Source organism: Motacilla alba, chromosome 1, assembly GCF_015832195.1.
Source record: "Motacilla alba alba isolate MOTALB_02 chromosome 1, Motacilla_alba_V1.0_pri, whole genome shotgun sequence".
Taxonomy (NCBI): domain Eukaryota; kingdom Metazoa; phylum Chordata; class Aves; order Passeriformes; family Motacillidae; genus Motacilla; species Motacilla alba.
In genome coordinates this window covers 98779082-98805460 of record NC_052016.1, presented here as the reverse complement: position 1 = coordinate 98805460, position 26379 = coordinate 98779082, and the positions used below count along the sequence as shown (strand labels likewise).

General features: G+C 37.4%; 1 protein-coding gene across 15 annotated transcripts in view; it reads left to right on the top strand.

Moving 5' to 3' along the window:
* MCF2L (MCF.2 cell line derived transforming sequence like) overlaps positions 1–26379 on the top strand; it is a 156726-nt gene that overhangs the window by 123453 nt on the left and 6894 nt on the right. For 10 of the 15 annotated variants that reach the window (XM_038156518.1, XM_038156525.1, XM_038156535.1 and 7 more), the window contains 24 exons: positions 3074–3193; positions 4034–4150; positions 4659–4808; positions 5463–5587; positions 7310–7424; positions 8364–8483; positions 9291–9482; positions 9686–9877; positions 10575–10734; positions 10875–10945; positions 11983–12059; positions 13130–13196; positions 16701–16816; positions 17854–17923; positions 19088–19180; positions 19329–19421; positions 20779–20904; positions 21515–21736; positions 22246–22338; positions 22809–22887; positions 23032–23104; positions 24297–24412; positions 25072–25158; positions 26009–26068. In XM_038156518.1, coding sequence (XP_038012446.1) covers positions 3074–3193; positions 4034–4150; positions 4659–4808; positions 5463–5587; positions 7310–7424; positions 8364–8483; positions 9291–9482; positions 9686–9877; positions 10575–10734; positions 10875–10945; positions 11983–12059; positions 13130–13196; positions 16701–16816; positions 17854–17923; positions 19088–19180; positions 19329–19421; positions 20779–20904; positions 21515–21736; positions 22246–22338; positions 22809–22887; positions 23032–23104; positions 24297–24412; positions 25072–25158; positions 26009–26068 — 2734 coding nt within the window. The remainder of the gene's footprint in view (positions 1–3073; positions 3194–4033; positions 4151–4658; positions 4809–5462; positions 5588–7309; positions 7425–8363; positions 8484–9290; positions 9483–9685; positions 9878–10574; positions 10735–10874; positions 10946–11982; positions 12060–13129; positions 13197–16700; positions 16817–17853; positions 17924–19087; positions 19181–19328; positions 19422–20778; positions 20905–21514; positions 21737–22245; positions 22339–22808; positions 22888–23031; positions 23105–24296; positions 24413–25071; positions 25159–26008; positions 26069–26379) is intronic. The other 5 variants (XM_038156598.1, XM_038156616.1, XM_038156624.1 and 2 more) reach the window with 3 other exon arrangements.

Below are 26379 nucleotides of genomic sequence, written 5' to 3'. Positions count from 1 at the left end.
GAATTGGCACTGACCTGACTGGATGAGAAAGTGAAGGAGATGAGCAGATAGAAAACTAATCCCATGACTGTCATGAAGTATCAAACAAGTGCAAGCGAGATGAATGATTATATGGGCTGGGAACTCCTCATTTTTGCAAGGAATATGAAAAATAGGATCCTTAGTCTCTTTTGCATTGGCAGTAAATCAGATTAATTCAGTATTTGACACAAGATGTTGAGGGTAGTGTTAATATTAGTTAATCTAGTAAAGAAAGACACTTTGGGGAGAAAAACAAACCCAGTTTTTGAACACACAAACCCTTCAACAAATCTGAGTAAGGTTCATTGACTTCAGTGAAACAGTCCTTGAAGGCACTTTATTTAATAGCACTGCTAAACATAACATGAATATTTTTTGGTGCTTAATATTAAGCAAAGCATTATTGAGAAGTCATTGTTTGTTGTCTGGTTAGCATACAATGGCTTCAAACAAATATGCTGCTGGACTGGAACAGAGGATTTTTGTTTTGTTCCAGTGTTCAGGGTGAAGTTGAGTGGTCAATGAAGTTCACAGGCATCTCTCTCTTACATCATAGTATTGTCTCTGCAAGTCACCAGGGCTTTGGCAAAAAAATGTTAGGAAAAGTAGTAGTATTTTGGCAGTGCAGATACAACCTTTGATAAACTGTAATAGCTGGCACAGGTCCAACATTGTTTACTGTAGCACAACTTCCCTCTCTTGTTTCACAAAAATTAATTTGCAGATTTTACTCCTAGCCACAACAAGGGAAGGAGACATCATTTTTTAAAACATGGAGTTTTTTGAAGAAAAAAACAAATCCAAACAGACAAGTTTAGTGGAGACAAGTTTATACTGTAGACAAAGTCAAAGTAATCTAAAATTTGAGCTTTTGTTCAGAGAGAAGGGAAATTTCTGACAGGTTTTGAATGGGAATTCAAGTGATACCAAGACTGTGCTGACTTCAACAGCATCATTTTGGATTGACACATTGAGATAGAAAATAATTGCAGTGCATATTCTCTGTTGTCATTGAACTGAACACCACACTTAATTTCATAATGAAATTAAACTCTATTTCATAGGACCTAATAGACAGTCCAAAAAATATTACTATTAGATTGCATTTGGGTACTGCTACCTGCTTCAGTAATAGCCTGAATGTCATAAAATCACAGATTGGGTTGGGAGGGATCTTGGAAGACCATCTTTTGTGGGTAAAGGGAACCTCAATGATATTATCTAGCACCTTGTCCAGGGCATTTCCCAGTGCTCCAAGTAAGGCTAAATGGGTTGCAGATATTTGCTGCCATAGACAGTGGGTCAGGACATCATGTGGTGGGGTGGATGTCTCACAAGGAGGCACCTTATTTTTTTCAAAATGTGTTACTTTAAAAATATCTCTTCTATCATTTTCATTCTGAAATATTTGCATTGCCACTTAAATGAACTTCCCATTTTGGAAGTTAAAGGTAAAAATAACTGCTCAATTGGACTGAACACTGGTGTTACAGGCACAAAATAGATTGACATTCTCTTGACTGAGAGAAGTAAATACATGTGTCATTCTAAAAGGCGTATCCAGGAGATTTATTTAAAGAATTTTTTTGTCTGTTGTTTTAATGTCTCTCAAATAAATTTGTGGTTTTGCTTTGTATTGGAATTCAGAAAAAATAATAAGAAAAGTATAATATTTTCTTTTTCTTCTGAATACAGTCATAGATTTTCTATGAAAAGATTTTCCTCTGATAACTATGGGTTAGTAACTTCACAGGCTGCACATTTTTAGTGCGTTTTGTAGTGCAAGGCTGAGGAGCTAGTGAGGGCACTCAGAATTACCTGGTTTCTGTTCCCAGCCATCAGACTCCTTTGGAACTGAACCATTGTACTTTCTAGAAAATGTGGTCATCACTGAAGTGGAGGCAGGTTGAGAAGCTCAAGACTTAAAGGTTCCTTAGTCAAATGAAATCTTGGTTGCATACTGAATATCCAGGGAACCACAATGGATCTCGAAGCTTTCCAGAAAAGTGTTGAACTACTTTTCCCTTTAAAAGTTCTTCATTTCTAATGCTAAGTACCTGGAATGCTTGGAAACCTCAAAATTATTATTAAATCACTCTTTAATCTTCCAGATACTAACAGTTCCAGTAGGCTTGGAACAGAGCATAGCATAACAGCTCCTTCAGTCTGTGGAGCTTTTTTGCTTGGCTTTTTTTTCTTCCCCCTGGTAAACCAGTTTGCTAGAAAAGTGAAATAACTTCCAACAGTATAATGAAGAAAATTGCATACTTAATCATTATAATGATCATTTCTTTAGTGAATTTCACTGCCTCCCTACAGTGGAAATACTGAATAGAGGAGAATGTTTCCAAGAGTGGCTAAATGCCAAATATGCAAATCTCTGCCACAGCAGAGGTTGATTTTCAATAATTTAATGCTATTTTTTTTGTTTCTTCTCTTCTGTTTTCCCTCTACCTGTTGTAGAACTGCAAAAGATCCATCAGATTGCTAGTTGGAAGTTGATGAGGAAAAACAGAACTGAGAAATTTTATGCTTGATTTTTATTTTTGTCAGCCAAATTAAAGCTTATTTTTAAGTTACTGCCTGAGAAATTCATCCTCTGTGGCAAAACCTTGTGTAGGCAACTGGCAAGGTAGTATATGCACAAATTAGAAATTTGTTGTTAGGTTTTCACACAATGATGGAGTTTGCTTTGACACCTTCTATTAAAGAGAAGATGAAGTAACCATGAAAGTCTTGCTGTTAAAAAAATACCGAGCCACTGCTGTTTGTTCATTAGCCTCCTTGGGTAGGTTGTAATCTTAGCTGAAGAGCAGTACAAGCCAGCCCTGAAAAAAAATTGATTCCAAGAGAATAGATCCCTGTTCCCAAAGACAAGTAAATGTCTTTTGAATGAAGTTCTTTGTACTAGCCATGCAACAATATGATTGGTCACCCCATGATGGGAGGCCTTTGATACAGTTAGTTTGTGGTTTATCAGGGGCTTCTACTTGTTCAAAAATATTTTCTGGAGCTGAGACACAGAAAATAACAGGCTAAACTTGCTTTGCAGGCATCTTTCCCAGGAAACCTGCAATTAGTCCTCGTTCTGCGCCCAACAGGATTTTTTCATCGAGCTCTCTCGGACATTGCTTTCAGATTCAACAAAGATGAGCTTAAAATGAAAGTACCTGTAAGTAATCCTCTGTTTTCACTTTACTGCCAGGGATCTGTAAAAGTACTTAAGGTAGCCAAGGAGGACCAAAGAGACCCCAACAAAAAGCCATGCTTAGGGGCAGTTCTAGCTTATTATCTAGCAATTTTAGCTTATTCATGATGGCTTTTTCTTGAAAGAGTATGTGAATTTTGAAGCAGATGCATTTCCCATGGACAAACCCTCTGGTTTCTGTCACTTGAGCAAATGTACAATGGATGCCTATTGTTATAATGCCAGTAAACCCACAGATTGCACTTTTGTTTGCAAGTGTACAGCGTTTATATTTTAAAATAAAACTTGAAACTATATGAGCTGATTATATAAAAGTTACTGTATTTACCAGATGTAAATTTCAAGGGGGAAAAATGGTCTTTAAGAAAATTTTCCCCATCTTTCATTTATTTTGGGGAACCACTGCTTATATGGCAAATCCATGCAGACACTATTGTTCTGTCCTGCAGACCCAGGATAACAAGGAAAAATAAACAAGAAATGAATGTTGCTTTTAGAAAATAGCCAAGTACAGTTTATCAAGATAAAAAAAAAATCTGGCAGTGTTATGCTGTATAATCCATAAGCTTTTTTTTTTAATATGTCTGGTGCTCATGTCCATATTCAGTCATTTACATTTACATTCTCTTTCACCTGAAAGAACTGTTAAGTTTGTGTTTCTATACCCACAGGAAACAGTTCCATCTCTCACTTTTATATTAAAAAGTGCATCTTCTCTGTCAGTGTCTGAAGGATGGGCTTAGGATCATTAACAAGGGACTTGTCACCACTGATCACGTTCACTTTTTTTTGGTCCTGCTGCAGATCATAATGCTGGGCTCAGTGTCAGAACTGCAGGGTTACATTGATAAGACACAATTAACAGAAGATCTTGGTGGCACCCTGGATTACTGCCACAACAGATGGCTGTCCCGTCGCACTGTAAGTCTTAGGTTTTGTTATAACTTTTCAGCTTAATGAACCCTTCTGTTTTATACCCTGTCATTTATAAAACAGATTCCAAGTGATGCAAGTTGACTTGCTCAGTGTGAGAAGATGTTCCCAATGGTACTTAGTCATCTTAGAGAAATAATATGAGTAATAACTTGGGAGTGGTTTTCTGAACACTTGGAGCAAAGGAACTACAGTGTGTTATTGTGTTGAGGATTATTGGTTTTGCTACAAGAAAGAAAAAGCTCAAATTGTAAAATAACTCCAGATTATAAAAACATGAAGAAGATACACCTGATACAAGCCTAAGAAAAAGATACAATTAAGGAATTAATGGTGACGGTATCTGTTACTTGCAAAATTCTACTTTGGCCATTTTTCAGTCTTGTAATTCATCTCTTTGCGTTTGTTTTGAGAGTTATATTTTGTGTGCTTGTGTTTGCTTATACATATGTGCGTGATGAACACAAAACATTTTTAATGCTTTTTATTCCAAAAGGCTATAGAAGGTTTCGCCCAAAAGGTTAAGCAAACAGCTCAGATTCTTCAGTCCTTTGGGACTGAGCTGGCTGAAACAGAACTTCCAAATGATGTGCAATCAACCAGCTCCCTTCTTGCAACACACACGGAAAAGAAGGACAAAATGAAGGTATGTAATTTTTGTAGAGATGCTGTCTTCTAGTTAAACTATATTTTAATTTATGGCTAGCAGTATTAATGGAAAATATGGACAATGCTAATAGACATTAGTAATGTGAACCAATGATATCTTGTTGAACTTGCTTTTTTTTGATGTTAAAAATCCTTTGACATTTCTTGAAACTACATATGTACAAATGCATAATGGGTTTTATGTGAAACAGTAATTTCTTTGTAAGTAGTGGTGTGTTTAATTTGTAGTTTTGTTTGCAACAGGAAATTTGATTGTATTTGCATGCATATTAAAATATATGGCCTTTTGAAGCATGAACAAACGTTCTTTCAAAAAGAATTAAATGAAAGCTCTTTGGTGGTTTCAGAACTGTGCATCTAACATTTTTGAGATTTTTGTAGCCTAAAGCTACACTAGAAGGCTGTCTACCATGAAAATTCAACTCAGTTACACTGGGGTCTTGAGATGGTAAACATGGAAGAAGCTGACATTTATTATTTACTGTCTGTTGTCAGCCACTGCTTTTAATAAAACTGTGCTTGCTCAAATGCTATTGAAATCCTTCTTTTGATTCAGTGCTTTGTGAATTCTGCTTAAAAAAACAACATGCTGCTACAGCGTGTGGGGTTTTTGTTTTGTTTTGTTTTATAGGAGGATATCAGGGTAGCAGTAGAACAGGGAGATGATATCCTTGGAAGTATTACAAAACCAGTTACTGAGAATCCTGATTACAAACTGAACCAAGATCAGCTAGACAATCAAACAACGGTAGAAAGGTGAGAGGTGTGAAATACTAAATATGCTGCTTTTCTGCTTTTTTGATCCCCCCCAGCTTCTTTATTTAATTCTATATTTATTTTTTGCAAATAAGCAAATATGTCAATGTGAACATTATAAATAATTTCAGAAGCAACTCCTCTGTTGTCAGATCTGTCCTGAAAAAAATAACCCCCTAATGCCCACTGCGGGGTCACCTGGCTATAGGGAAATGTGGTTGGAATTTTGATACCACACTACACTGTTCTTTTCATTTTTGTCACATTTGGACTCTATACTTGAGTATCTTTTCCTTATTTTCAAGAATATCAATGCTTTGTTTAAAGACTGAGGTGCAATCCAAGAAATTTTGCTGCTGTACAGAAGGCATGAGGGGAAGACTGAAGTGATTTATCTCTTCTTTCCAGTAGATTTGTCCATTTCCATCAGGTCCCTTTGAAGTGGGAGGGTTTTTTTTCTTTTAAACCTGTTAACTTATCACTGTTGTTAATAGCTTTTAAAGGCAGCTAGGGAATACATCACTCTTGAAGTATCTATGCACCAATTTCCTATGTGCTTCCTTCGGGCATATAAGTAGTAGGTATTGTTTTCCTTTGCTCCCTGCCTGCCACATACACACCCCCCTCACATTACTGCCAGGTTTGAAGACATTATATCCCTGTAGCACAGATGTAAATTTTCACAAAGCTGTGAAAGCATAGCTCATTTCCCCCAGGCAGCATTCTGCATTCTTTTTTTGTCTGTCATTCTGTGTTTCTGTTACACTCAGGCCGACTTTCTTTCCAAATAACTGTCCATTCCAATCCACAAAGCTTGGCAGAAGTCACTTTTTTTTGGTCACTGTTGCTATCAGCTATCCAAGGACGACCAGGGTGGGGGTTGCTCATTTATCCATAACATTCCTATTCAATACAATATCTGACGGAAGTTGGAACAAACTCCGTGTGTGTGTGTGTGTCACTGCCTTTTCTCTTGTTGGTTTTAACTTCTAAATTCAGAGTTCATTTCTGTAGTGTTAAAGACAAAAGTTCATTAAAATTCTGATAGTTTGCCCTCCCTGGATGTAGCCTAAGTACAGCAAAGTGTATAAAGTCCATGGGATATCATACTGTCAAATGCAATTACAGAAGGTAAGTTAAGAAGTGAAAGTTTTAAGTCATTTGCCAGAATTAAGATCAAAGAAGGTTTTCATCATCACAGTACAGCTGTACATTTGCCTGTGATATTTAATTAATAACTCTGCTTGGAAGAGAAGGAGCAATGGCCTTCAGGTTTACTGTGAGCTTTGCTCCAAAGAATTAAATGTAAGGGCAGCTGGCTGGTAAAAAATTTGAACTGCTATGACCTTAACCTTTCCTGTTAGCCTAAGGCTTGGGTTGTTCTGAGTCTTAACCCACACACATTTACATGTCTAATTTATGTATGTTAGCCCCAGCTCCTCATGTCTCCAGGCCAAAGATGAGAAGGTGCTTAAAATAAGCATTTGCCCATTTTTTAGAAATTAATGCTTATGTTGAGTTTCAGTTTTTTACATCAGTGTTATTGTAGGAAATGATACTGTGCAATACAAAAAATATTTCCTGTATCCAGTTTATTTGTACTGAAAAATACTGCTTTGGGGAGGCTTTTTTTATTTACTGTAAGGGATTGCATTGTCCTTTGAAGGTTGCACATATCGTTTTTAGGGTATTTTTTAATGTGTTTTGTTTTGATTTTTAAAGGCTACTGGCTCAATTACATGAAACAGAGACTGCCTTTGATGAGTTTTGGATGAAGCATCAGCAAAAACTAGAGCAGTGTCTGCGCCTTCGGAATTTTGAACAGAATTTCAGAGAGGTGAGAACTTCTTGGTGGCAGTCAATATTTGGTAATATAGAAATGATTCAGAAAATGCTTCCTACTCTTGATTTTACAGTTCTTGTATGTACTTGCAAGCTTTCTCCAACCTTTTTCTTGTACTTGCCCTTACTTGACACACTGCTATCTTTACCAGTTTGGATTCTTGCCTATAGAGACATAACTTTTTTTTTTTTTTTCCTACAGTCTTAGGAAATTCTTTTCCATGCTCCCAGCAGTGTATAAGCATTCAAAAACGCCTTTGAAACCTGTTCTGTACCACAGAAACATAAAATGCTGCTGCAACACTTTCATCTTGCCAATAGGTCCTTTTATGGAACCAAGTCTCAACACTCTGGCTGAAATTTTATGAAAACTGTCTCCAACACTGTGGGTGGGAAGTTGCAACCATAGTGTTAGAAGCTGGGTGGAGGCTGCACTACAATTTTCACAGCCAGTTTCTGATCTCATGTTGTTTAACTCATGTGCTTGATGGCACCTACAGACCCTTTATCCTGGTGTAGCTGATCTTGGAGCACAGTCCCTGTGTCTCCAGGAGAGCAACACTCAAAAACTCTTGCAAGCATTTGTCTGTCTCTAAAAGAATTGTTAGAGTGGGGACCTCTCCCTCATGTTCTGCTGTTAACATTAATGTCACTTTGTGTCCTTGTCATCTGGTAAAAGCAAGATCATAAATGTTTCCTTTGCATTAGTTTTCTTGCATCTTTTTCAGTACAAGGAAACAGGATTACTTCACTTCCTTTTCTTTGCATTTGGTTTCCTTTTTAGTTGGGGGGGGAAGGTGGGCTGACAAAAAAAGGTGCTTTGTCTCTGTGTCCCAGTCACCTGACTGCAAATGGTGGCTATCACCTATGTAATTGGTGGGTCTCTGCAGAGGTGGAGGTCTCTTCATTCATACATAGCTGTGTCTCATTTCAGGTCAAAGCAGCTTTGGATATTGTGTCTGAGAGACTGTCTGCTTTCACAGATGTGGGAAACAGCCGTTCACATGTGGAGCATATTTTGAAAGATCTTGCCAACTTTAAAGAAAGATCAGATGTAAGAACTCTGCAAGTCTCCTTAATTTCTGCTATGACAATGCACATGCAGAGGGGAATGGGATTTGGTTGTAGAGTGTGTCAGCTTAAGCTGACAGGCAGAATCAGTGTCTCAGGTAACGTGCCGAAGGAATCTGAAATAAAGTCTTTAACCATTGGAGCAGAGTCATTCTTGGACATCCTTCAATAAGGAGCAGAGTGACTAGATACAAAGTGGGATTGCTTCATGTAAGAATTGCACGAAGTGTCTACATAGCCAGGTTTTGCATTCACTGATCAAGGGGCCACTTCCATTCCTATTAAAGACATGTATTTCAATAAATCTTAGAAATAAGAAAGTTGTGTATTGAATGTACAATAAAGATGGCCAACAGAAACATACACTGAACAATATAGAAAGAGAACCTTTTTCTGATCTGTGCTTCATAATGAAACAAATTGCTCTCTAAGTCAGGTTGTTGCTCTTAAGGCTGAGAGAGGGTTTTTTTAAATTTGGGTTCAGATTGTTGCTGCACCCCAAATTGCCTCTGTACACACACAGACCTTGCTGAATAAGGCATAGAAAGACAACAGTGGTTCCTTCTCACAGGAGGCCTGTGATTAAACTCACTGTTATTTCTGAGGTACTCTGGTACATGAAAGTTCTTGGGCATCTGGAAAGACAGGAAATCACTTTGATTTACTAAGCAAAGCAAGATATTAACTAAAGAGGTGTTCTTTATCAATATGTGTATTTCACTGTGTAAAAATTGTTTCATTGATCTTGATCCAAGGAAAGATGTACTTTAATCAGTGCTTATTTTTTTAGGAAACTGTAACAAAAGCCAAAATGTTAGCCTCAGAGCGTGATGCTTTTATTCAAAGCAATCATTATGCTGTGGACTCCATTATTCCAAAATGCAGTGAACTTCTTCATCTCTGCGATGCCTTCACTACTGAGACAGAACGGAGGAGAAAACTTCTTAACAAATCCCTGGAACTGCATGACTTACTAGAGAAGGTAAATTTAGTATGCAGCAGCTGTTTCCCGAAACCTCAGCCAAACAATTGTCATCATGGTAGGTAACATTATCTCAGTGTGCTGGAGATAATAAATCTTCTCTTTAAATAGCTGAATACATGGCAAGGTTGTGAGGTGTTTTAGACTCTTAGTGTGTGATGCTGACATTGGTGCATTCTGAGCCTGTTCTTCTCTGTTTCTAGTCTATGAAGTGGTGTGATGAAGGAATTTACCTGCTGGCTTCCCAGCCAGTAGATAAGTGTCAGTCTCAGGATGGTGCAGAATCAGCGTTACAGGAGATTGAGAAATTCCTGGATACAGGTGCTGGCAATAAAATCAAGGAGTTGAATAAAATTTACGAAGAGTATGCACACATCCTCAATGAAGACCTAAAGGTACCAGAAGACGTTTATGTGTGTCAGTGTGTCCATTTGTTCATCCTAGAATTGCTCTCTTGTACTGCCATTGATAAAGCTAAATAATCAGTACTAGGAGTCATACCTGTGAACTGGAAAGCCAGTACATTTCTGTGCCTGAGTCTCGTCATATCTTTGGATAAGCACCAAGGGCTTCAGAGATTTTCATAACTACTTTAATTTTTCAGACAGTAAAAAAAAATTCTCCCAATTGAGTATTTGAAATACCTTTTTTTTTATGTAGCAAAAATGTGAAATGTGCTACTTTATTTTTTTTTTTTTTTTTAGAACTTAAGAATATATTCCTTTTCTTCATGGTTGGTCTTTTCATGTAAGAGAACCTTTAGACAGTCAAAAAAATTTTATTTTTTTAATTGCAACTTGAATCCCAGATTTCTTGAAAGTAAACACACAAAATATTTTTGAAGTAATGTTCCAATTCTTAAGTGTACAAAATCACTGGAGATTATAACTTGTTAAGAGTGAAGGGTAATATTTAGTCTAATATTTCTATATGTGGTATAAAAGTAATTGCAATTTCAAATCAGTGTGCTGTAGATGTTGTAGATGTCAATGTGGCTTGTTGATAGGTCTCTGAAAGGAATTAAAAATTATAATAAATTATTTAAATAATTTTTTTAATTCAAGATGGTTTTTATTTCCATGGCAACTATAGGACCATGTGCAAAAGGTTTTCCAGAAGCAAGAAAGTATGGAAGAAATGTTTCAAAAGCGGCAAGTAAGTCTTAAGAAGCTGGCAGCTAAGCAGACACGTCCTGTTCAGCCAGTAGCTCCAAGACCTGAAGCATTTGTAAAATCTCCTTGTACTTCTCCAGGTAAGTTATTAACCTTTAGTTTTTTTGTGCTATGCTGAGAAACTTAAAGAAACTTCCAGCCGTAATTTGCGGTTGCCTGAACATCTGTGTCAGATCTGATCCAGTTCTAACTTCTGTTTGATTCTGGTTTGCATGTTCAGGTCTCCAAAGAGAAAACGTGTCCAACTCAGACAGCAGCGCACTTCGGAGGGTAAACTACAGAAAAGGAAAGGTATTTTTGTCACTTTGCATTTTTCACACATGCACTACTTGAAAAAGTCATAGTACAACAGAATATTCAGAAACTCTCAGTAAGTATGAGGGAATTCTACTGAGAAAGTGATGGCATTGTCCCAGTTGAAGTAACGCTGGTGAAACAGTCACATGGCTTAAATAGGGGCTGCTTTGTTGCTGGGCTGGTTATGAGGGAGGGTAAAGTAAATAGTTGCCAATATTAGGAAAAATGTTTGGGGCAGCAAAATATTAAGTCTATGAACAGGAAACATTTTTTAATTTGCCAGTAGTAATTGGCTACTCTTGAAACCGTTGACAGTGAAGAAGTAGTTGTCATTGGCTCCAAGACAGCTTCACCTGACCTTCACCTTGCCATTCCCAAGTGGGGATGGTCTTCCTGCCCTGCCTGCAGCAAGGGAGGTATCCTGACAGCAGCAACAGAAACAAGTAGTTTCTCACTGGGTTAAAGAGTTGAATCAACTCAGCAAAGGTTCAGCAAAAGACAACACCAGGAGGAAGGCTGGTCCATGTGACCAGGATGGACAACATTTGGAGAGAAAAGGGCTAGTTCAAGGAGGGCTTGAAAGCAGAACCCCTCTCTTTTTTCAGTAAGCCATAGTTAGGTTTAGGCATTACAGTAAAAGTTTTAGGAGTGAATTTCTGTGTCAGTTTAAAAAGTAACCAGAATGTTAGCCCCATACCTTATTTTTAGCTTGGAAAACAGACTATGGCTACAGTTGCCGACAAGATTATGCTGGTACTCTGATGTTTTCTTGAAAAGGGCTTTGAATCACCATCTTTTCTAAACTGGCTTTTGATGGAGAACTTTCCACATCCAAATATTTGTGCTTCAAGACCTTCAGGGTGACTTGAATTTTTTTCACAGCGTTCTTGCAAACTGTCTTCCTTTTTAATGGAGTACAGTCTTTCCAGTGAAAAGTGCTGAGCACAAAGCTCTGTATTTTAAAGTTCTGTATTTACGCATCTGTGATGCCATGATTATTTTTTTCATTGTTTATTTGTTTCCTTCTTTAGAGTGAAATGACTGAACTCCATCAAAGCAGAGGAGGATCTACAATGGATGATGAAGAAAACCTAGCTGTGTTACGACAGTAAGTATATTTTGATAAGCAAAAAGTGCGGGTTTTCTCTGATTTGGTTCCAGCAAAGCCTGAGTTCGGCTGAGTTCGGCTAAAGATTTGAAAAAGCAAGTATATTTCTCTGAAATAACCCTCAGTGACTTTTGAAATGCTATGCTCTCTGCACAGAGGAGGACATTTCTGTCTGCAGCATTATTTAGAGTTTGGGTAGTAACAGAGTCTACTTTTGCTGCAGTGAGGTGATGCTATGGCAGGACAATGACATATTTTCATTTCAGAGATTACAGTTTTGAGTAATAAACCCCCTGTAAATCTATTGAAGATTTTGGCCTCCATGCTTTGAGACTTTGTCTTTATATTGGACTTTTTTAAGTCCTCTGTTTTGATACGTGTTACCAGAAAACCACTTTTATAAAAACTGAACAGCATAAAATATGTTAAAGAAATTACTTAGTACCATCTTTAATGCATACAGCAAACCTTGCATTCTTACTTGTAAACTGGCTACTTATATGGTATTTTTACTGCTGTTACCTGTTACATCACACAAAATCACAAGGGAGGGAGTTTGGGGGAAGTATGATTCAACGCTTGATCATTACAGAAATTAAACTTAAAGCATCATCAAGATATTTAAAGGGTGCCCTAAATGTCTCTAATTTAAAATTACCAGTGTAGCTTTAAGTGTGTATCTGATAATCCTATGCTGCTCCAACTCCAGCTCCCACAGGAGTTGCAAACAAAGTATAACCAGACTTTGTCCATACAATGATCCTGCTACTATCACTGCTACTTTACTGCTACTGCTTCAATTCAGTTACTACAGCACTGAAACTGCTAGATTTTATGTTTTCCTGTTCGAACACATTTTCAAAAATTTTAAAACGTTTTAAAAATTAAAATCTCTCAATAAGGATATATAAAGTAATGACAGGAATATCCATGGAACATCACATTTTCCATTACCTGGAATTTCTTCTTTTATTTTCTGAAGTAAAGAAGAAAAACAGACAAAATTAATGTTGCCTCATTACTTTACAAAACTGAATAGGCCCACCTTAATTATCGTTCTTTATCCACAGGCATGTAATGAATGAACTTATCGAGACTGAAAGAGCATATGTGGAAGAACTTCTCTGTGTTCTTGAGGTAAAGACTAAGTTTCTCTCTGGATGTTAGCGAATCTCTTGCCTTTTATGGATTCTCTTAGGTTTTCCTTACCACTGTAAAGCCTCTGTTTTGTCAAGCATTGTGGTCATTTAATTTTTCCTTTCTCATCATATTTTCACAGAGGCAGCAATATGTGATTTTTTTTTTCTAGAAATAGCCATACAACTAGGATTTTGTATTAGAAAACACAAATTAAGCAGAAAATAAGATGTGCCTTAGTATTTAGGAGGAATCGTAGTGAGATTTGTAATGATCATTAACTCCTGCAAAAGTTCTCTCTAGAGTTTTGGGTCAGTTCCAGGAAGGTTATGTGTTGCACAGGAATGTGAATCTGTGTCAAGAGGCTTCTGTGTCAGAGGAGAAAAGTTGTTTTCTTACATCTTTCTTTGCATATCTTTAAGTGATCTTCCACATGTCTTGGGTAAAACTGTGGGAACAGAGTGCCTTGTAATAAATTCCCCATTTGAAATCATCAAGGAAGCAAAGATGCTCCCTTTGCTCCACACTTACGGAGGCATGATGGCAGCACTGCTGAGTTGCTTGTAGAAATACACTGCAGTATTCTTTTTTCCCCCAAGTTCAAGTCTTCAGCTATGGATGAAGACATTTTCCTGTAATCCAGTTTGATTTCAGGGCATGATGAAGTTGCAGATAACTATGGCTGAATAATTTGATCAGGATGAACTAGAGTTGAGACAAGTGGATATTCTTGGTATCCATATCAATATTAAGCTCCTAAATAGGAACTGTCAAAAGTTATGGACCAGAACTGATAATTTCTGAGTACGTACCTTCAAGTAAGAGTAGTGTATGAGGGTTTTGAACTCCGGTCTTGGCTTTGCTAGTTTGTGCTGAGCTTCCCACAGCATTTACATCCTGGGTTCAGTCCTAGTGCTGGAAGTGTTGATTACAGCAGGATGGTCACATCTGACATGTGATAATAAACCCAGGTCAGTTTGGAGTGGGCCCTAAAGATCACTTTATCCTCTGCTTTTGTATGCAATGCATCTGCACAGATCTATTAATAAAATCATGATTTGAATAGTTTGAGGATTTTTGGTCCTTACTGCTGCTACTGGAGCATCTTTCTATTCCCATGGTATTACTCGTTTTCCATAGAGTGCAGTGCAACTCCTGCTAGGCCAAGTGTCTTCGTTTTGTGCCACTGTGAGTGACACTCCAGTACTGTGTGCCAGGCACACCACTCTGTGCCTCCTTGCAGTTTGGTATCCCTCTAGCTTGAACTTGGGTGATTGGGAGTGCCAGCAGTAATTCTGGGTCAGATGTTTGCTGAGGTATGGCTCAGTGTCAGGCTTCCAGCTTTTGAGGAATTCTAGTTATTAGTCTATAGTTCTGGCTGTTCTCCCATTCCCTTTGTTTCTCCTATTCTATTAATCTTTCAATTTTTCATGTAAAATAACCTGGTATTCATTTGAAGAGACAGTGTCTACTCTCATTATGTCCTGTTTGCTTGCCATGCATTTTCTGTCTGCCAAGGATTCCAAAAGGAAAAAAGCAAGGTAGTTTCCCAAGATTGATTATTGGAAACTGCTATAGCTTATCCAAGATCAAGAATTTTTCTTTCATTAATAACCCTGATCATCCCATTTCAGTCTGTGAATAATCTTTACTGGGAGAAGAATACTGGTCTAGTCTATTTTTAGGTATTGAATTCTACCCTTTTTTCCACTTATTTGGATGGTTGTAGAGCAGCTTTCAAATGAAAGACTAAGCAAGGCCTTAAACATTTTTAAAGTAAGATTAAATAATCTAATTAATATTAAATAATCTCTGTAGCTGCATTAAGTAACTTTCCCTCTATTTTCTTAAAACACAACTACTTCATAGATAGTAAAACATGAAGCTTTCTATTATAAATTTTAAGAGTATATAGCCTAAAGTGAAAAAAATGACAAAAACTTTTTGTTAATGTATGTATTTCAAGCTTTTGTTCCTTCAAAATTTGAAAGTAATGAACTCTGTCAGGCTTCCTTTCACCTGAGCTAAATTTGATACTGCTTCTTTTTGCCAGTGCTGGCTGTGCTGCGATGTTTGATATCGCCTTGACTTAAAGTGGAAATAATTCTCTTTGTGGAGCTCTTCATCTAAAGAGCTCTTCATGGTGGCTGTAGTAGTTATTTTCCTATTAAAAAAATTAACTCCATTTTATCTAATTTTTTAAAAAAATTTAAGACTGTACAATTTTCCTTAATTTATTTATTACACTCTCTTTTTTTCAGACTGCATTTTCCTGCTTGAGGGCAGGAAAAATATGAGAAAGGAACCAGTGCTTAGCTATTTATGAGATCCATAGTCTTTGCCAATACCACTAGGAGTTTGGGTTGTTTTTGGGGTTTTTTTTGGTTTTTTGAGGTTTTTTTGTGGTGTTATAGGAAAAAATACCCAGACTTTAAAAGGGCTGATTCTGGGTTCTTTTAAAAAAAATAATTCTGTCCTATCCAGATGCTTGAATTCTTCAGGTTAGCTGACTTTACCAGCTAGTTCTTCTACTTTTTGTAGTTTGAACCACATGTTGAAAATGTTGAAAATCTTAATTGTAGCTGCACTTTTAGTTATCTTTTCTTTTAATTATTTTGTTTGCTTGTTTGGTGTGGTTATAATCAATTTGATTTAATGCAAGGATCACCTTGTATTTAAAAAATTTAAAAAAAGGACAAAACCAACAAACCACAAGAGAGAGAAATCTAATCCAAATCTAAAGAAGATAGAATCATCTTCCTTTGATGCCTGTATGCTAAGAAATTTATTTATATTAAGAAATCTGCTTATAATGCAGGTGTTAGATAATTCCTGCCATTTTTCTGGTTGATTTGTTGGGAGTGTTTTGTTTTTTTAGGGTTTTTTGGTGTTTTGAGAGAAGGCAGATTAGTGACCTCAGGGCCAAAGGAGAACAGTCCTGGACTAAAGCCACTTGTGTCCTTTTCTGTGCCAGATAAACAGACAAGAGAATGTGTGCTTATATGACGAGTGGAGGATGTGGGAATCTAAAGCTCCTCCTTTAGGTACTAAAGCAAATGGAAGATTTTTGGCTTAATGGTGTCTGTTACCTGCAGAAATAACTACAGTCAGCTTATTCCTTCATAGCGATGGCTAAGACAGGCATGAAGGTTTGTGTGTGTACTGGAACTGTGACTCTAAATTCAGATGTGTAAAGTCTTAGCAAAAAAGAGTATGAGCTGTAATTTGGAAGCAGTACAGGAATGTAGAGCCTTTAATGGCTGAAAATGATTGCAAAATTTGTTTCATCCTCACTTATCAAGAATCGCAGGATTTACTCAAGTGCCTTTCTAAAGACTCTGTGTGTCTGAGTGGGGTGATGGGAAAACAGAATTTGTATTCTTTCATTATTAATACTGAGCTCTTTCTTGTCTGTCTGTCAGCCTGAAGGCAGACTGCCTTGTTAGAGAGAGAAGTACTGCAAGTGAAGGGAGAGAATAATTGTGCCTCTCTCCTGTGTTGCAGGGTTATGCTGCAGAGATGGACAACCCCTTAATGGCTCATCTCATTCCACCAGAACTGCAAAATAAGAAAGATATCTTGTTTGGGAATATGGAAGAAATTTATCACTTTCACAACAGGTAAGGATTTGCACTGGGTTCTAAGAACAGCATTTGGATGAGATTCTTTACTTTGTATTTTAATCTGCCTTAGATTGCTAAAAGATCCTTACAGAGTTCTACTTGTCTGTATGGCATGGCAACATTGTATTGCTTAGAAGAGGAAAAGCAAAATATCTATAGAAGATGGGCAAAGCTGTGTGAAACTGCATACATGCAGCACACAGGTAGAATTTTGCATTGTGGTCGTATTTCTGAAGCAAGATGTTTGGATCTGGTTACAAGATAATTAAAGTAGCAGTTTTTTAATTTTATTTGAGTTTCATTTTTTCATTACTTTTGCTCTGGAAAGTGGATTATGGTTCTAAACCACAAATTCTCAACTCTTCCGTCTGATTGAGAGTGATAAATTTTATATTTCTATAGATGTATTAAATAATATATAAAATTAATATATAAAACCATATTTATTAGTATATAAAAAATATATTGAGTGACCTCTCTGAAGTCTGAATCCTTTTCTTCATAGGATAATATTTAAATTCATAGGAAAGGGAAATTGATTTTCAAGAGAAGTTAGGCATATTAAGTAGTTGTTTCTTATTCAGGCAAAACTAGAATGGATGTTTTGTCACTGATTTTTTTTTTGTGTGTGTGTGTATGTGTGTGTGTTTTGGGTGGGTTTATTTTTAGTTTTGGGAAGGTGGTTTTTGGTTTTTGTTTGGTGTGTGGTGTTTGGTAGTATTTGGAAGCAAAACCCAAACACTTTAAACTGTACAAATCCTGCTGCTGAATACATAAGGAAGGGCAATGAAATCCCCCTTCCTTCTCCAACCCCGTATTTGATTTCAGCTGCAGCAACAGTAAGCTAAAAGAAATCGGTCAGAATATTTATTTTAATTTTCTATCCCCTTTAAAGTACATGATCTAGAAGAATTATGTTTGGTTTTGTAGCATTACAACTCTGTTTCCGAAAGTTTAGAACACTAATTGCAAGACTGTGAACATTATGACAACTTTCTTTAATGTGTGCTCTAAGAAAATTTTCTTTCTCATAGGATATTCCTGAGAGAACTAGAAACCTATGTGGAATACCCAGAACTAGTAGGAAGGTGCTTTCTGGACCAGGTATGCGAGGCCTTTTGCTGGCACTTGATTCACAAACCTCTTTAGGGCTGTAACACGTGAGAGTGATTCTCATATAGCAGTTACCACCACTTCCCCTTTGTTTGTCCTGAGCATGTAATAGGTTGAGAATGTAGATGTTATTTAAGAGTTAAGAGGTGCTTTCCCTTATGCAGCACAATTGATTTTGTTAGAAAAAACTACTATCTTGTTAAAAGAAAACTGCTTTTTTAAAGTATCAGTCAGGAAAGCATGAAGAGGAGTTCATGCACTGCATTGTTTCACATCACTATAAATGGTTGGTTTGCTTGGTTAGATTTCTTTAGTGGATTGTTGTTTTGTTATTTTCCTTTTTCTTTAAAGAGTACACCTCAACAGAGTAAATCCAAAACATTTTTTTCCAAAAATAGAAGGCTATGACAAAAATAAACTTTTTAAACTGGGGATGTACTCAACAATGAGTCTCACCTGTAGTGTACTAAAGGCTAAATAAGAATGTGTGTATGGAAATCAGCCTATTGATGCTCTAAAGCTCCTGGGAGGAGCCATCCCTCTCCCTTCTGTTTACTGCCTACATCCATGGAGATGCTGTTTCCTAAAACTGAGGGATGGAGGTGTTTCTGTGCCTGCTGATTTCCTGCTTGGTCTTTTCTTTATGGTTACTATGACGTTTTCAACAGTCTTTATTTCCTTTTGCTTTCAGCAAGTGCTGAAGTCATGCTATTTAATTTTTGAAGTAATAAGGGGGAGCAAACTGCTTGATTTACCTTAGTATGACTCCCAGTGAAAAACACATTCATGAAAAGGAAAAAAAAGGAAAAGGACAAAGTCTTTTAAAAAATCTACACAGTGGATCTCATGGCTGGACACACATAGAGATATTATTCATATTGTAGGAGAAATATATTTGTAAATTCTTCATAAGGTGTTTGACATTCAACTGAAGCAGAAATTAACAGGAATGTTTTATTTTGCAAATAAGTAGCCATTACAAAATCAGTGATTTTGCAATTCCTTGAGGCATCCTAAGCAAAAAACAATGATTCAATTTTTGGTGGTGTGGATTCTTTCATAGTATTATTGAAAATGGAAAAAAAAATTGTTATGAACTTTGTCTATTAAAGTCACAAGAATTCATGAACTTTTTGCTTGTCTCCCCAATTCCAGATGGAAGACTTCCAGATCTATGAAAAATACTGTCAAAACAAACCTCGATCTGAAAGTTTGTGGAGGCAGTTTTCAGACTCTGTATTTTTCCAGGTATGCTTGCTTGAATCCCTAAAATGATGGTGGCTTTGGTTTTGTTGGGGTCTGGGGTTTTTTGTTTGGTTTATTTTTACTGAACCTTCTCAAGAGCAAATAGCACAAATACTGATTAGTGTCCTGATGAAATCCAACCCCATTACAGGAATGTCAAAGGAAACTCGACCACAAGCTCAGTTTGGACTCATACTTGCTGAAACCTGTTCAAAGAATAACCAAATACCAATTGTTGCTAAAGGTAAATATTACTAAACTATAATGTTAAGCAAATTTTGTGGTGGGTTTTTTTTTTTTTTTTTCTGAATGCTGCTTCTCTCATCCTGCTGGAGGGAAACCTAAAATTTAGTGAGCAGATGTGTAAATGGAAACACAAAAATCCCTGTTCATCAGTTTTCAGCTCAGTTCTTTTTTCTTTCAGTCAAAAAACTTCTAATCAGCAAAGATTACACAGAGACATCTTGTGTAACTGCCTTTGCCCTTAGATTGCAGCTGAAAAGAAGGTGAACAGTTGATGAGGGGAAAACAGAAGGTCCAAGAAAACTTTGAAACAAAGATGATAGAGTATCTGAAGTACTTCAGTTGTAGTCACCCCACCCATATTGGAGGAGCTTGCCTGGCTGGATTTTAGAGAATGCACTTGAGAGAGAGCACTGTATGGTGTTTGTATGAAGGATGCTGTTGTGATTCACTTAAATATGCTATACTGAGAGAGCTTGTTTGAAATAAGAAATATTTCTCACAAAGACATGTTACAATTCTTGTATTTAACAGTAGCTTAAAAATTCACCTCAAACCAGATTTACTCATGAGTTAAAACTGAGCTGTTAACAGCCTTTAAAGAAATAATTACTTTATTTTTAGTCTTGTGTAAAAAGAGGAGAATTATAAAGGTTTTTTACTTAAAATAACTTCCTACAGTCCATGAGTAAATCCTTATTTTCATACTGTGAAGTCTGAGGAGTTCCACATGAACTTGCTGCTGTGTTTATCTGTTTTAAATTGGAAGATGCTGCTTCACCAATAATCCCTTTAGAGAAGGGATTCCTTTTTAAAAAATAGACAATACCCAATTTAAAGTAAGTTTAAATCTGTTACTAGCATGCCAGGCCTTGCCAAAGCTAAAAGAGCAAATTAAATTTGACTGTGTTTTTTAATTTGTTCTGAAAAGTAACAAGTAAAAAAACCCTATCCTTTTGTTAGAGGATTGTTGGTTTGGTTTTGGTTTTGGTTTTTTTTTTTTTGCAATTGTGACGAAAAAGATGTTTGCAAAGTTAGTCTTGTAAAGTTCTTACATACAGCTTACAAAACCTCTGGATGAATAAAATATATTTGGCTAATGAGCAGGAGAAATGAGAAGTAAATCTTTAGGATCCATTGAGTTCCAGCCACTATTGAACTACCTAGATTATATGGTATAAAGCTTCACTTTGCTATCTTTAAATTCACAGTATCATAGAATGGTTTGGGTTGGCAGAGACATTAAAGATCATCTAATTCCATCCCCCCTGCCTAAAATTCAGTGTTAAAATTTGAACATTCCTAGTTGCTAGTGTTTCAAAAGCTAGGTAAGTGTGTTGTCATTCCCTTGCACTCAGGAAATGCTGAAGTACAGCAAGAACTGTGAAGGTGCTGAAGATCTTCAGGAAGCACTAACATCTATCCTGGGCATTCTTAAAGCAGTTAATGATTCTATGCACCAGATAGCCATTACAGGCTATGATGTGAGTAGCAATATTTTTGCTTACTTCTAACTTTAATTTCTTTTTTAGATATATGTACAGCACGCATTATTAATACCACATACTAATAATGAGAAGTGTATGTTACAAAACATGCCTTTAAACTTAATTGTGGAATGAAAATAATAGGAAAGAGATCTTTTTGTACTCTTTTGAGGTTTTCCTGCTATGACTAATATTTTCCTCTGTCTACCTAAGTTGGTTTTTCCTTTGATCTTTGTGTAAAACTACACCAAATACTTTCAGTTCCCAAAAAAATAACAAAACCCAAAACAATACATAAGCAGATTTGGAGCAGAGTTTGGGGGGAAAAACCAAACAACCAAACATGTATTTTGCCTCCCTCTCTCTATGCGTAGTTCTCTGTGCCTCTGCTACTGGTACTCTTGACTGTAAAATCCTGCCTGAACAGTGATGGCCAGTGAAAATTATATGTAGAAATTCAACACTGGTTTCATTGCATTTTCAAATCCAACATAAACACTGAGATGAGAGATTATTGGGAACAACAGACTTCTAAAGACCTGTTCAGAGTCTGTATTGTAATCTGATGTTATCTCTGTAGTCACAAATATCACTGTTTTTTTTCCAGGGAAACCTGAATGAACTGGGCAAGCTTTTAATGCAGGGATCCTTCAATGTCTGGACTGATCATAAAAAGGGTCACACAAAGGTGAAAGATTTGGCACGCTTCAAGCCAATGCAGCGACACCTCTTCCTCCATGAGAAAGCAGTGCTGTTCTGTAAAAAGCGAGAAGAAAATGGAGAGGGATATGAGAAAGCACCTTCTTATAGCTACAAACACTCCTTAAATGTAAGACACTGATCAGTCCTGACAGTCAAGGTACTATGGGCTTAGTCTGTAGTAATATTCTAGTTCTATCTGCAAACCTGTGTTGCAGCATTCTACTGGGAACTTCACTCTTTCAGACAAGCCTGACTGGTGCTGCAGGTCTCTGTTGTTTTGTCTCTGTTGCTGTCTGTCCAGCTGAATGGCAGTTGCATTAATCACACAGAAAACATAGGGAAAGGCAATGTAAAAATCATGAAGGGTTTGTTGGTCTGGATTTTAAAAATGACATTTTACAAGTCAGTCTCAAGCTAATGCACCTAAACCCTTCTTCCCTCCGAGGTAGGCAGGCTGATACAAAGCACTAAATCTCTTGTCTCCAACACTAATTAGCTATTCTTTTCCTTGTGCAAGAAGCCAGATGGGGTTTTCCTTTTCAGAAATAAGGTACCAAAGAATAGCAGTAGCTTCCCTCTTCTGTTTTTAACATAATTGCAATGCAGTAGATCAGCTTCTGTTGTCTTTGTTTCCAGATGGCTGCAGTTGGAATAACAGAAAATGTCAAAGGTGATGCAAAAAAATTTGAAATCTGGTATAATGCGAGGGAAGAAGTTTACATTGTACAGGTAAATAACATGGCCCTACATTAAAAAATAAAAAAAAAAAAAAACCAAAGAGAGAGAAGGGGAGCAGGAGTTTAACCCTAAGAAGATCTGGATGTTTTTTTCCTGTTATATCACTAATAGAGTGTGATGAGTAAATGTAAAGAAAAAAAAAAGACAACCTAAGTCATATTTCAATGGAAGAGACTTGTGGGGGAAAAAAATAATCACATCTTACAATATCCACAGAGGAAATTGTATACACCATTACTATGGCTGTCACTGGAGTAGTGCATGGCTTGGGAGATGGGGTTTGGCTGCAGCACATGCACAGCCTCTGCCTCAGCCTGTTCCAGTTTCTTTTCACAGAAGCACTGGAGAGGGAGCTTTGTCTTCCCTCTTGAATGATTCCTCTGAGGCTATGCTTTGGCATGCAACTATTTGTGGAATAACTATTCTGTGCTTGATGTCTGATTGTGTTTATTTTTGGGTAGGCACCAACCCCTGAAGTTAAAGCTACTTGGGTAAATGAAATAAGAAAAGTGCTAACAAGTCAACTGCAGGCATGCAGAGGTAAAATACTTTGGAGATTCTCTTTTTTATTTGTCAATTTTTAAAAATCTATTTTCTCTTTGATCTTCAGATCCTGCCCTGTAGACCTTCCCGGTGTAGGACATAAATCAATTTTAATAGTTCTTTTTCTTTCCTCCATTACAGAAGCTAGTCAGCACAGGACACTAGAACAAACACAGAGCTTACCTCTACCACTACCAGCATCATCTTGTGCAAGGTATGTATGTTGTCACATCAGCCTGGCTATCTTGTGAATATACTGAATATCTTATTTGCAGCACTTCATTGCTCCTACCCCTTAATACTGGTCCTTGTGTTTTAAGGCTTTAGTTTAGTTCTCTTCCTACTATAAAGCTGTAAAGCCTGGAGTTTATACCTCTTCAGAGCTGTTAAACTAAACAGCAGTGGCATGTGTTTTGCCAGTTGATAGAGAATGCCACGGAAATGTAATTTTCTGCAGCCAAAATTCTGGTGGTATTATGTGTCTGCTTGCTGAGCAGCTGATTATATGCATTAAGGTCCAGATAAGTGAGTTTTATGGAACAGCTTTTTTCTTCCTTCACTGTTCTTTTCCTTTACTTTTTTTCCTTTTCCAATGTCATGTTCCCTTCTTTTATGTCTTTTTCACGGCAGTATCTTTTCTCTATCTCTTGGTTCTTTTACTCCAATTTACTATTTTTTTAACGTAAACAATGTGTTAATTCCTCCAATGTCCCAGTTTCTGGGTGAAGTTTTTTATTTTTTTCTCTATCCTTCGCCATACCAACCTATATATTCTTCTGTTCCTGTCTGTTGTTCTGCCCTTGCCTGACACCTCTCTTTAATCCTCTGCTACTCAGTCTGGTCTTTCGTGTGTGTGTGTAGATACCTGTCCACAAGCCCATGTGCTCATGTACGTATGCTGTGTGCTCAAATGTGTATTGGTAGCTCTCTGCCCTGCATCTTTTATGCATCTACTAATTGCTCAGGAAGAATTTCCCGGATACATTGTATTTGTGGAGTGTCTTTCTCTATGCCATTCCCAGATGGAGTTGTGATAAGAATCCACTGCAAGGTCCTTCATTTGTTCCTGTATTAAGAGCTTCTGAGAGGCAGAGTTTATTCCTTTATCTTTCTTCTTTTATTCCTAGTACATTCAGGAGGAGCCTGTTAGCTGCAAGTGAGTGGAAGTTGTCCTGATCCATCTTTCCAGTACCTCCCACTGCCGTGGTACATGTGATTGCAGTTAGTCAGGAGAGGTGTTTCTCATTCCTATGTTCCCATGGTCTGTACATGCACAATCACCAATGACTTTTTCAGTCCTGGAAGCTACAGTCTGAGAAGGAGCAAATAAATGGTTTTCAGCCTATATATCTGTATGTAAAAGCCTGTGAATGGATTGACTGTCTTCATTCTCTTCTAATAAACAGCCCTTCACGAAACCACATCAGAAACATCAAAAAAATGGAGGAGAAAAAAGCTGATCTCACAAGTCTAGAAGGTTGTGGCACTACAGTAGCACCAAAGTACCCTGAGAAAGGCAAAGGTGAGTTTGCCCATACATGTTGTGGTCTTTATTTGCAAGGAGCATGCCTGCACTGCAGATGCACAGGCAGATCCACCAGCAGAGTAGCCATGGTAGTGCAGGGGAGGCAGCAGGGCTCCTGAATGAGCAGGGCTTTGCTGTTTTCAGCCCTAGGGCAGCCCACCCACAAAGTGCTGCTCACACTGCAGCAGCGTGCTGGTCCCACCTGCCCTTAGCTTGGGATTGATTTCTGTATTTCAGTGTGTGGTGTGGACAGGCCCAAAGCCATCCTGGATGGATGGTAGCCAAAGGCAGGTGGGAACTCTTTGTTCCAAGGCTGAAGTCTGAAGTAGATCTTCTCTTAAATCTGCCCAGCATCTCAGGGTTCTCTTTCTCTGAAAAAATTTCTTGGCATTACTTGATGTAAGAGGGAGGTTTTTTGTTCTGTTCTGTTTTTTCTCTTTAATTTTTTTCGCATCATGGAAATTATTGATTGAACCACTGGTAGTACAAGCCCTTGCACAGCAAGAACAACCAGACACTTGTGTTGTACCTGGACTTTCAGTTGTCCCTTCTCATTCTAACATGCAGGTTCCCTGGCATAGCTGCAAATGACTTTTTGCCTTGATCTTTTCATGGCCTTCTCCCTTTTCTTTCTGTGTCTCTCTCTTCCTTTGTAGACAACACTAGCTCTACCTCAGAATGCTCTGTACTGTCAAAAAAGCGCTTTACACTGCAGGGCTTTACTAACCTCAAAAGTCAGAAAGGTAACTTAAAAATAAGGCTAGACTGTTTTCTGTGTAAGGCTGTAATTGAAGCATCACCTTGTATGTGTGTGTAGTGTGACAGGTTTTCAGTGTACACACTAGCTTGTTCTTTCAAGGTCAAGCTAGGTTCTTTAGTCGGTGCCTCTGACAGGGAGATTTCAAGGGAAGCCAGCTCCAGAGTGGGAGGGGGAGATGCAGATAGGAAAAGTGGGGCTGTGGAGATGCAGGAGAAGGAGTGTGATTTCCAGTGCCTCCAATCTCACTGTCAAGGCCAAGGACGGAGTTTTTAGTGCCCCATTTCTGTAGAAAAACTAGAGCAAGGAAGTTGTCTTCTGACCAGACACCTGGCCTGCTCCTAGCTTCCGTGGATCTGCCCCAAATGCACTTGTACTTGGCAAAAAGGAATCAAGGTGATTCTGTTAAGGTTTTATAGAGTATTTTTTTTTTGGCATCCTTGCTAACAAAATTCTCAAAGCATGAATAGCTACAGCAGAATGTGTCTGGCAATGTTGTTTTGCTGGATAGAAAAATAAGTAAGAATTTCCCTATACTTCCAGAAATGGTCTTTGCCTCTTTTTTCCTAAAACAGGCAAAAAGTGTTTGAGACTTTTCTTGCTTCCTCCTGCCAAGTAATCACACTGGTACAGTCACTTCTTGCTTTGAAGAGCTGTCTTTGAACAGTCTGAATTGCATTAAGATGATGGCACTTGATCAACAGCATGGTATTTTTCCCCCTGTCAGAATGCCTGTTTAAAACCCAATTACCTTTGAGTTCTTTCTGGAGAGACTCTAGGGTTGTTTATCTAATGCTACTGAGGTGAGCACTAATGTCCCATGCTTGCCTTGACAGAAACTCCATCTCCTTCTGCTAAAAGCCAGACATTGCCAATGATCCTTCTTACAGGACCAGGTATTGCTGTAGCACTAGATTTACATAAAAATGATTGCTTAATTTGGTAATGTTTGTCTGAAATTGAAGTTAATTGTATTCAGTTGATGTCTAGTCGATTTAGGAAAGTTTACATATATTTTCATCTATAACTGTAAAATAAATTTATCCATTTATCTTCAAATATCTACTTGTAAATAGTTAATTCCTTCTGCTGCCATGCACCAGTGACAGCTAAAATTTTATTACAGAAATCCACTTGTTTTCCAGTGTAAACTCAAAGGTATTTAGCATGCAATCCACCTATTCTCTTTTCTCCAGTTCTTCAATAT